This window comes from Dasypus novemcinctus, chromosome 5 (assembly GCF_030445035.2).
Source record: "Dasypus novemcinctus isolate mDasNov1 chromosome 5, mDasNov1.1.hap2, whole genome shotgun sequence".
Lineage (NCBI taxonomy): Eukaryota > Metazoa > Chordata > Mammalia > Cingulata > Dasypodidae > Dasypus > Dasypus novemcinctus.
In genome coordinates this window covers 66,400,885-66,412,427 of record NC_080677.1, presented here as the reverse complement: position 1 = coordinate 66,412,427, position 11,543 = coordinate 66,400,885, and the positions used below count along the sequence as shown (strand labels likewise).

The following is an 11,543-nucleotide window of genomic DNA, read 5'->3' as shown; positions in this document are numbered from 1 at the left end:
CTATGAAACGCAGCCTGCGGAGCCTATCTCGAATTGAGTATTCAGTTGCGCGAAAGGAGGAAGGGTCGCATTTTTAGCATCAACAAAATGACATTCGGTAGCGGGATTTTCTAGTCTTGAGAGAGGAAGAAGGCTGTAAACAATGCCCGCCACACAGCATTCCCATTGCACAGAACCCTCAACAACCTAAAACGCTCATTCTCACTCCGACTGCCCGGAAGTGACGCCAGCAGACGGTGCGCGGGGCCGCCTCAGGAGAGAGTTGGACGGGAGGGGGAGCGGGTGGGGGTTGGGGGCGGGGCGAGGCCGCGGCTCCGTTTCCGGTGGCTCGTCGCGCTCGCTCACTCCAGCTGCAGCCACTCTCGACCGTGGCTGCTTCCTCCATCCTGGTATTTTTTGGAGCCTCCATCCTGGTTCTTCCAAAGTGCCCGGACCCAAAACAGGAAGTAAGTGCAATGGAACCTTCAGGTCCCAACTGCCGCCAGGGCCGCTCCGCCCAGTGCAGCCTGCCCAGCCCCCTCGCCGCCAGTCTGCTCCCGCCGGTCGGCGCCAGCTGCCTGCGCCCGGGCACCGCGGGCGGGGTCGGAGATGGGCCTTCGTGACGCTGAGGCTGCGGTCCCCGCACGCCCAGGCCAGGGCCTTCCTGCCGGGAGCGGCGGCTCAGACTGCAGAGAAAGGGAGCGTGCGACCGCAGAGGCGCAGCAGCGATACGGCGGGGGCGGAAAATGGCGGCTTCAGAGGATCTAAATGGCGCCGGGACCCCTGGGGGGTGGGGTGCGCCGGGAAAAAGGGAGAGTAAGGAAGCCTTGCTTGCTTTCTTGTTTTGTGTTTGTTGTTGCTACCTTTTCTGGCCTTATTGTATGGTCGGGTGAAGGAGTGGTGGAATTGAGGGAGCGGGGCTGGTCTCCCCCGACCCCACCTTTTTTGTTTGTTTACCTAGTTTACGTCTCAGAGTCTTCTCCCCAAATTTTGGGTTTGTTCTCGGGGATTTTTGGCAAAGGAGATCGGGGGTTGCTGGCCGAATTGTCAGTCTGAGGAAAAGGAGAGATTGGTTGGGGTCCTCGGAGAGTTCCATCGAGCAGAAAGCAGTAAAGTGCCTCTGAAAAGAAATATTACCATATTTTGTAGAGTTCTGAGGAAGTTTTTTTTTTTTTGGTTTGGTTTTGGTTTGGTTTTTTTAATCTTTTGTGTCCTTTAAATTGGACTTTGGCTTGAAAAGCTCTGGAGACTTGGTCTACCCTCATCTTCAGGTATTAGAGGAGTGACCGGGTACTGTTCTATGCATTTGGATGATACAGCAAGTGTTTTTACTGTGAAAGTATTCGCTTTAGATGAGGAGATAATTCCATGAAATGTAAACTAGGACTCCCTCCCATGTATTAAAGTGACTGAGTTTGTATGGTGGTATTTTCCCTCTTCGTTGTGTACCTCCTTCCTGACATTAAGAGAGGCCACTTGTTGGGACATAACGAAAAGTCCATATTTTATGAGATTATTCTCTAATATTCAGTGTCTTAAAAGCTTTAAGAAGTACCTTTTCGAAATTTTTTTTTTATTCGTGGAAGACAATTCTTACTAGCTTTTAAGATCCAGTTCAAGTAAAAAATTCTTCCATTGTGTTGAGAAGTTTTACAAACAAAATCCATTTTTTTCTCAGTTAAGGAGTGAAGATTTTTCAAGTTTCTGTTACCTCACATACTTTCTTGGTTTTAAGTTTGTGTTGCAAGTAACGGATTGGTGTATTTATTTTACTTTTTTTTTTTTTTTAGTAATTTACACCACTTTAATCTTTAAAAACTCTAACCTTGGTGGTAATACACCAAAAACTTAGGTTTTTATGACGGTGTGTGTAGTAATAAGGTTTCATTTATTTGGTTGAGATCTAGATATTTAAGTTTAAAGGAAATAAGATGAAAGATTAAATTTGCATACTTTAACATAACAAAAATTGTTTTGTTTAAAAGAATAAAATTTGGGGTGAGAGTAAAGGTTTTTATTCTTCGATTCACAAGGAACAAAAACCACCTTGATCCTGTCTGAAAACATATTGTTACAGTTATGAAGAATAAATACATTTCATGATCTGTGATTGTTTTATCTCATTATTTTAACTCCTAAATACTAGCTGTTTCTTGTGTACCACCAAATAAGCTAGTTTTTATTTTAGTTGGTAGGGTCACCCCAAAATAAACTTTTTGGGATTTATCCAGATGTCAATATTTTATTGAAGCTAAATGGTTGCAGTTGAGCTAGATGGAACCAAAATGCTGATGCCCTGGCTTCATCACCATCAGTCATGTACTGGACATTGGTAAGTCTATGCTTTTAGAAGTTATATGAATAAATCTGTATTAAGCATTTTTCTCTGGGTGTTCAGGTTTAGAAGTATTTTGAGATAAAGCAATCACACACAATAATTTGGAATTAGGATTTAAGCAGCAGAGTAGGAGCTGGTTCTTTACGTAGAAAATCATATCCAAAGTAGTAGATACGTGTCCTCTAGGCTGTTTTTGTTTAAGTTGCCTTCTTTTTACAGGGCTTTATAAAGATGGATAATGGTTTTTAGCTCATTTTAGCCCAAGAGTAGTTTGACTTCTGGGAAGAAAAGAAAAGCTTATTTGTAAGCTTATTTAGATATTACTAGACAGTAGTTAACCAACAAACCTAGCTTACACTTTCCCTTCATCCTTGTCTTGCTATTCATTTCATTTTTCCAACATCTACATACTCTAATATTTATTAAACTAATTTATTTTAATAAAATCTCATTGTTGTAAGCAATTGCTTTTGTCATGTTCCATTTAATACACGTTTAACTTAAACACCTGTGAGGATAAATAAGATAATGTAAAACAAGTGTCCCTTTGGATTTACAGGCTTTCTCATAGATGTTAAAATATTGAGAGACTGAGAAATGTTTTTGAAAGTAATAAGGTGAGGTTCTAAGAGCTCTTTTATTAACTAACTGCATATATCTTTTCAAAGACATCAAAACTTTTTGGCAACTGGGGAAGGTTCTACTTTTTCTATTATATATTGAGGCTGCCTGTTTAATCCTGAGATAGTTCCTGATTTCTCAAAATGGAGTTCATTGCAGTTATTGTTGTGCTTTTTAAGTTTCCTCATCATTTTTAGCACACTTTATACTGCTTTGCAGTTTACACTCCAAAGCCTTTATCTTCCTCCGGATAATTAAGTGATAAAGCTATTGCCAAATATTAAATATAAAATACAGATAGTTGTCAAATATGTGGCCTTTGTTTGCTTTCATATCATTTCCTTTTTTTTTTTTCCTCATGTAAAGATTCTTATAATGAATCTTGTGAAGATTCAAATAGGCTTTGCCTTTTGCTTTGATTCCGTAAAGGTAAATGATAAATTTAAATGAAGGGAACAGCCTGTTTATCACGTGTTTTTTTCCAAGTTTGTGGAAAGATAGTCTATTCCATGATTGAATACAAGGAAGAGTGATCAGGAAAAAGCACATTGGAGAGCCCTTTATGTATGGTTTAATTGTTTCTCTCTTTTTTTTTCTTCCTTCCTTAATCCCATATTTTAAAATATCATTTTGGGTATGTACACTGTTGTCAGGCCATTCTTCCAAGCCGGTTCTCAAGGCTAATGTATTTGACTTACTAATGGGTGTTATGTAGGAGGGGAAAAAAAAGCAATAAACTCATTAGGTTTATTCACAGTCCATGTCTGTTTTAGTACCTGCTTAAGGAAGTATGCTTTAAAAATCAATCTCTGTAAATAGAACTTTAGGATAATTTGATGTCTTTCTCCTTAAAGAGATTCTGATAGTGCCTTGCATGAAGTGCTTAGTTTTGAATGGGAGAAAGTTTTAAATGAGCAGTTTGATTTTATTGCCAAGCCAGGTATGGTATCAAATATGGCAACTTAAAATGAACTATACCACCAAATACTGCCCTTTAATTAAATATAATGGCATTGTTTTCATAATTCTTAATTGAAATCAACATATTAAGCAGTGAAAGCCTATTAGGCTTTATAAACTGCTTTATTGACATTTTATGGTATATAATTGTAGTTTACCATCTTAAAACCACACCATAATAAACACTTGGTTATCTTATTTCAGAATGCTTTATATTTAGCTCTGCTTCTCAAACTTTTACACAAAATATGCAGAGGAGCAAATGTCTCAGGGCCTGAGACCACAGTCCAAAGCATTCTACCTCAAATGGAAAGTGTTGTTCTTCCTGTCTAGAATAAAATTAGTATCCCATAAAATCTTTTTTCTCTCTCTGACATATCTCTCTGTATCCGTGTTCACAGGAATTTGTTATGTTCCACTAAGATTTTCTATTTAGCATAGTTTCATTCTTTCAAAATAAAAATATTTTAAAACATATCTTTCATGGAGGAGGTTGTTGTGGAAGGGGTGGGGTGAGGGCGGTGGGGGGTATATGGGGACCTCATTTTTTTAATGTAACATTAAAAAAAAGACAAAAAAAACCCCATATCTTTCAGATTCTTAATTATGTTACTAGGAAAACCCCCTTTTAAGCATTTCCAGGAGCATTAGTTACTTAACAGTGCTCAATGTGGAGTTGTTGTTATAACAACAAAGTTCAGTAATAAGTTAATGATTAGATAAATTTAGATGAAATACCATGAACTCATTAAAAATGGTGGGTACACATAAGTAATAAAAATGAGAAATGTTCCATATACCATAAGTACAAAAGAAAGATGTGACAATATCATTTCAATATTGTAAAAATAAGAGATAGGTGTGTTGATACATGGATAAATCATAAAAAAGTTGAAGAGGAATATAGATAATTATTGTATTAGATCAGAGAAAAATGACTTATGTGAAAACTAGATATGTTCTTACTACCTCCTTAGTTGAAGCATGCCAGAAACTACCTCTCAGTCTTGAATTTGATAATATTGTGGTGCTATATGTTCTGTAGCTTGCTTTATTTTCACTAATAAGAGTATTTTATAATACTGAAGGCTTTTCAAATTGTATAGTCTGCCCATCTTCTAATTTGGAATCACCGCTCTAAATATTAGGGTCAGCAAATGTGGGCTCCTGTGCCTTTCACACTCTCCACTAATAGCATCTACCCTACCCCTCTTTTACAGGCACTGTGCTTGAGAACTAATATAAATTTTTTTATAGAATTAGCCCCAAAAAGCTAGGAAAAAGTCCTTTTAAGTTAAGCATGCCACTTTTTTCTTGGATTATTCTGGGTTTTGGAAAATATTTGACAATTTCCCCCCAAAATCTAGACGATGACATAGATTCAGTTTGCTGGAAGTACCCGACTAAAAGAATCCATTGAAGAAGAACTTCCACAGCTATACTGGAATGGAGAGTAGGGGAAGGGCTCATTTCTTTAAACTCAACATTAACTAACAATTTGTTTCAAGACAGTTATCTCTTTATGCTTATCAACCTTTAGTTCTACCAGGTTATTGTGTTTTAAATAGAGCCATCTTAATTCACTGAGAGCTGTGAAGTTAAAGCTTATATGTATCATTTAAATGTGAAGATGTATAATACAGGAGTTTCTATATAAGTGTTTTATACCACATTTCAGATACTCTTCTTGAATATATTAGGATGTAGTGGCTGCTTAAGATATCTGCCAAATGATGGAAACCTGCCAAATTCCATTTCTTTAGTTAAAATGGCTGTAATTTTTTTAACTTCCATGACGTCTTCTCATTTTAATGTAAAAATAGTATATTTGGCATAATCTGTTTAAAAAATGAAGGCGGAAAGATCAAAATGGACTGATGCTGTTGTATTTATTTGCCCCAAAGTGGACCAAAAAGTTGAAGGTAGAATTGGGAATCTCCCTGATAATGTTTTCCTGATAAACCAAATTGGAGGTGTGGGGGATGGGTTCAGAAAGGAATAATTTGATGTTGGAATAGAGACATTAAAACACAAACGTGCTGTTCAAATTGAGCTGTCTTGACCCATTGTAGCTAGTGCCCCCTCACTCTAAACTTCAAAGCTAAACCTTGTAAAAGGTGTCTGTAGTTGATTTTTCTTCCCTAGGTCCAGTTATCTCTGTGTATTGTGTTTTCCAGTCAGTTTTTTGTTACCCAAACTGCTTTTTTGTCAAAGTGGCGAGTAGTCTCCTTGTTGCCAGAACAAATAGTCACTTCTCTATTATCTTATCTTCTCAGCAGTGTTTAACACAGTTGAATACTTAATACTCCTTGAAAAACGTTCTTTCTGTGCCTCCTTACCTCTTAAGTTTTTTTCCTGTGTCACTTGCTGGTCTTTTTTTTTTTCCTTGTTTTCTCTTCTGCTGGACTTCTGTTAGAGTGCTCTAAACCTGGAATCTGAGACTCTTTTCTAACCTGTCTAGGTGATCTTACTTTAAAAACAATTTGTTTGCCACTAACTCAAATATATAGATTTTGTCTTGACCTGTTGCGCTCCAGCTTATAAATCCAACTATCAATTTGATATCTTTGTTTGGATACCATATAAATATTTTATATTTAAGTATGTGAAAACTCAGCTATTCAAGCCAAAAGCCTAAGATAACTCCCCTTCTGTTAATTTCCTTCATCTTTTCCATCAGCAAATCCTATTGGTGCTACCACCAAAATATATCCTTTGTCCAGCTGCCTTTCTGTCATTGCTGCCAACTATTCCAAACCACAATCACCTCTTAGACAACATTTCTTTTTAATAACTTCCTCCCTTATTATCCATTTACCATACCGTATTTTGGGAAATCTTTTTGCGAAATCTTTTTAAAATGTAAATTACCTTACCCAGCTTAAAACTCCAGGGTTTCTGAAGCCCTACCAGATCTGACCCTATGTCTGTCTTCAACCTCAACTTTAGTATCCCTCTTGCTTAAAAGGCTCTGCCATGTTGGCTGCTTTTTTTTTTTTTTTAACTCCCAACATGCCAGATTAGGTCCCACCTCAGGGCCTGTGCTCTGATGAATCGGTTTGCTGGCTTGCAGTCACAGACTTGCAGTGGCATTTCATCATCTTTGCTGATGAGGCAGTGAGGCAAGGTAAAGCGGCCATTAGTACAGATCAGTATTTGTAGTATGATACTGCCTTTGTAAAAAGGGAATGTGTAGTGGGGAGGGATATATAGATATAGTGGCTTATATATTAAAAAAATAACTTGAAAGAAGCTTGCGAATAACATTGCCTCCAGAGAGGTGAACTGGATAACTAGGGAACTAGATTGGGAAGGAGACTTTTCATTGTGTAGCCTTTTTTACCTTTTAAAACGTGAACTGTGTGAATGTGTTACCAATTAAAAATAAATTCAAAACCAAATAAGTCAATTTCATAAATACTAATAAATATATTGGTCATTTAGCTCTAACTACAGGGGGAGGAAGCATCAGGAAAGTACAGTGAGAGCACATATATGGATGGAGTCTTTTTTAAAAAGCTACTATACCTGCAGTGCCTAGACTGTATGGTGCATAGTAAACGTAATGTATGTTGTCGTTTGAACAGATGTGCTTGTAATTTGTAAAGCAGCATAGAACTGTTTACTACAATCTCTAACATGAGTTGCAGAACTTTAAAAATTATGATCCAAAATTCCTGGTTTAAAGCTAAATACAGGGAAGCAGACTTGGCCCTGTGGATAGGGCTTCTTCCGCCTACCACATGGGAGGTCGGTGGTTGAAACCCTGGACCCCTTGCCTGGTGTGGCAGCTGGCCCATGCACAGTGCTGATGCACACAAGGAGTGCTCTGCCATGCAGGGGTGTCGCCCGCATAGGGGAGCCCCACATGCAAGGAGTGCGCCCCGTAAGGAGAGCCGCCCAGCGCAAAAGAAGGTGTAGTCCAAGAATGGCGCCGCACACACGGAGAGCTGACACAGCAAGATGACGCAGCAAAAAAGAAACACAGATTCCCGGTGCTGCTGATAAGGATAGAAGTGGTCACAGAAGAACACACAGCGAATGGACACAGAGCAGACAAGTGGGGGCGGGGGTAGGGGGTAGGGAGAGAAATAAAAATAAATCTTTAAAAAAAAAAACCAAACTACACTGCATGGGATTACCTCTAAAACCAATAGATTTCCTCATACTAGTAAATATTTTATCATGTTCTCAAATTCACTTTTTTTTTCTCCCCTTATTTCCAAAGTTTTAGATTAACTTGGGGTTCTGAGTTAACACTCAATAAAATGATAAAACAGTACCATTTTTCACCTAACAAATGAGGTGTGCTGTTTTTTGTTTTGAGGTTTCTTTTTTAGATGAAGAAACTGGCAAGGATACCTGGAGTAGAATATATTTCTCACTGGTTGGGATATAGACTTGCAAAACCTTTCTGGAAAATAATTTGCAGTATAATTTAAGAATTATATCCTTTGACCTAATAATTTTCACTTACTAATGTAGTTTAAGGAAATAGATTTTAAAACGATGTTTCCTGCCATGTGGTTTGAAGAAATGAAGAATTGGGAAGAACATAAATGTCCAATGACAGGGAAATTCTTAAATAGGGCCACATCTTTTATGCAGTGTAAGTTTTAAATGATAGCAAAAACTTTTGCTAAATCCCTAGTTTTTTAATGTCCTTCATGCAGTGACTTTTCGATATGAAAACTCTTAAAAAGCAGGATGTAAAAATCATATGTACACTTTAGTCTCATACACACAACTCCCTAAAGGATAAGATTGGAAGGAACGATACCAAAAAGTTAAGAGTAGTAGTATTTGGCAAATTTTTTGCTTTTGTTTTTTTGGGGCACGCATTTCACTTCCCTATTTTCTGCAGTAGGCATTAATTACTAAGAAATCAGGTTTTTGATGTATTCAGAAATGAAAACAACTTCATGAAATCTAATAGCTGCCTGGGAGGTTTCTCTTAGAGGAGCTATAACTTCTCTACACCAATTATTTATATACAGTAATTATCAGATATAACCATTTTGGAGAGGAGTTTTAATTAGAATGTTGCAAAAGTGGGAATTTTGATCTTTAGTGTTTGTTGGAACATCCCCTTGTATATCATAGAAATCATTTCAGATTCTATAAGGTTTCACATGGCTTTCAAGGGGTTATCTGTAATTTACCTTTTCTGGCTTGCTCCCCCCCCACCCCCCTTCCACAGATCCCTAAATTTGTATAATGTTTACCTGAATGAGTAGATAGTACATATTTTTAGTAGTAGTTTAAAATGAAATTTGGTTATCTAGAGAGAGAGGTGTTAATTATTATTTTAAAATAAAGTGATATTTATGAAACTGTATTGGTTGATTAATACTGTCATGTTAATAATAGTACCAAGATCTGCAATTTATAGAATGACTACTACAGTTGAACTGGGTTATTTTTTCAGAGAATGTTTAACTGCCTGATAAGACAACTTGGGTTGAAGAACTGCCTATAAACTTACTTAGGTATAAGGTTTCATTATTTATGCCCTTTCTTTATTGGGCAGTACTTTTAGAGACTAATTTCCAAAAAGAATTCTTTTTTGTCATTCCTCTTCTAGTTGAGATTTCAGAGGCTTCAGGCTAGAGGGTCATCAGCATACTGCCAACACTCACTTGTTTATTCTTATTAACGTAATTCTGTAATGCCCTTACTTTTTCAGAGTGCTGTAATGGTAGAAGCATGAGGTTGAAACAATCTGGATAACATGAAAGTGATGCTGGTGGCTAAGGGAAGGCGACCTGATTCTTCGGGAAGGGCTATAGCTGATCCATCCGTTGTCTAGGTAAGCCTGCCTTTGTTCCAAGGACCTGCTAATTTGCGAATTTGTTATATAACAAAATAATTTCCATTTATCTTTAATTTGATTATAGCATTATTTTTATTAAATGAATCATGTTCTTATAAATTAGTAATTTTTCAGTAAAACTAGCATTAACTGCTGAATCTTTGCCTTATAAATTTTAATATAATATAATATATATGTTTTCTTGCTGATGGAAGATGCATTTGCCTAAATGGTAAATACATGAACAGGCCAATATCTTGTGTGTAAGAGTCAAATGAAATATTGAGTGATTGTTTAATTGAATACACAAGGTGTATGTCCTCTATGTTATTTAGTTCATAAAAAGTATGTAAACAAGACCAAATTTGAATCTTGAGACAAGAATTTCATTGAGCATAACAAGGTGGACCTGAAAACTTCAGCCAAGCCATTGATTAGAATTCAGTACCCTTCCCGTTGCCAACCAAAAGAAATAGACTTTCTGAACATTCAGTCTGACTGAACAAGTGGAAAATAATTGTACAATAGCAGGTAAAGGCACTTAAACAATATAATAATAAGATTTCTTTATTTCACAAGAATGCCTAACTTCATATCTATTAGAAAAGCAATTTGGCTCGATGATGGATGTATGTACTTTAATGTTATGGGAAAAACAGCAAGAAAAATTATTTAATGTTATGCCTATTTTTCCGATAATGCTAGAGCTTAATTACCTTTAAAAAGCATTTTGGAAAAGTCATTCTTAGAACAATATAGAAGCTTTGATGAATCTTATGCCAAAGAATCATGTTAAACACCTATTCGAATATGTCACAGAATTGCAGTAAAAAAAAGTAACCAAGAAGTGGTGAGAGTTTTCCTGGTATGATGGATAACTTTGAACAGATGATCTCTTTCACTGGATAAAATAAAAGCACCTTTTTTGAAAAAGTAAATGCTATGGGTTCTAAATTATTCGTAGAAGTCAGATTGTTGCAAATTATTACATCTAATTCTACATGATGGCATAAACTTGTGAAATCTAAACTGTTGTAATTTCTCATGAAGAAAACTGTAGGCAGATATCCAAATAAATTTGTTTTGAGGGAGGGAGCAGGAAACTGCTTTTTGTTCACACTGAGAGATCATTTTATAAATGCTAATCTGGAACCTATTCTTGTACAGATTTGAGTATGAGCACAGTTGAAGAGGATTCTGACACACTAACAGTAGAAACTGTGAACTCTGTGACTTTGACTCAGGACACAGAAGGGAACCTCATTCTTCATTGTCCTCAGAATGGTAGGGGAACTTGCTGGCATATAACTGAATATTTTTGGATTTGTGAATTCCATGTCACCTTTGACCTCTATTACCCAAATAGACAGTGTAGACTAGTACAGTAGAATAGGTTGTCTCTTTGGATTGTGAATTATTCTTAATTATGTATTTCTTTATATTGTTTAATTTACCATACATTTTAACTTTCATCAATCTCATAGCTATTTTATAAGTAAAATCTGATCCTCAAAGATGGTGATGAAATAACTAATACATTTACTCTTTTATACCTTTTGGTGCCAGAGTACATTAGAAAACCTAGAAGTAGTCCTGGCCTGCCAATTTGAAGATAAACTTTTATTTATTTTTTTCTTTTTCATTCTCATTGTTTTTTCCTAACACAGTAATTAGTTTTATTCATTTCCAAAGGGCCTTCTATTTATTTTTACTTTATTTTTTTATAAACCCCTTCCCCAAGATGGTTCTCTCATCTGTCTGCTCATTGTTTGCTTGCCTTCTCCAGGAGGCACTGAGAACTGAACCTGGGACCTCCCACATGGAAGGCTAGTG

At 36.7% G+C, this 11,543-nt stretch overlaps 1 protein-coding gene across 12 annotated transcripts in view; it reads left to right on the top strand.

Annotated features, from left to right (window-relative positions):
* Window positions 1-253: 253 nt before the first annotated feature.
* Window positions 254-11,543, top strand: part of DMTF1 (cyclin D binding myb like transcription factor 1) — a 42,756-nt gene continuing 31,466 nt past the window's right edge. For 2 of the 12 annotated variants that reach the window (XM_058297085.1, XM_004478098.4), the window contains exons 1-3: window positions 260-446; window positions 9,585-9,707; window positions 10,878-10,994. In XM_058297085.1, the coding sequence (XP_058153068.1) occupies window positions 10,886-10,994 (109 nt within the window). In that variant the 5' untranslated portion in view covers window positions 260-446; window positions 9,585-9,707; window positions 10,878-10,885. Of the gene's footprint in view, window positions 796-2,210; window positions 2,312-9,584; window positions 9,708-10,877; window positions 10,995-11,543 lie in introns of all 12 variants that reach the window. The other 10 variants (XM_058297081.2, XM_058297087.2, XM_023584541.3 and 7 more) reach the window with 10 other exon arrangements.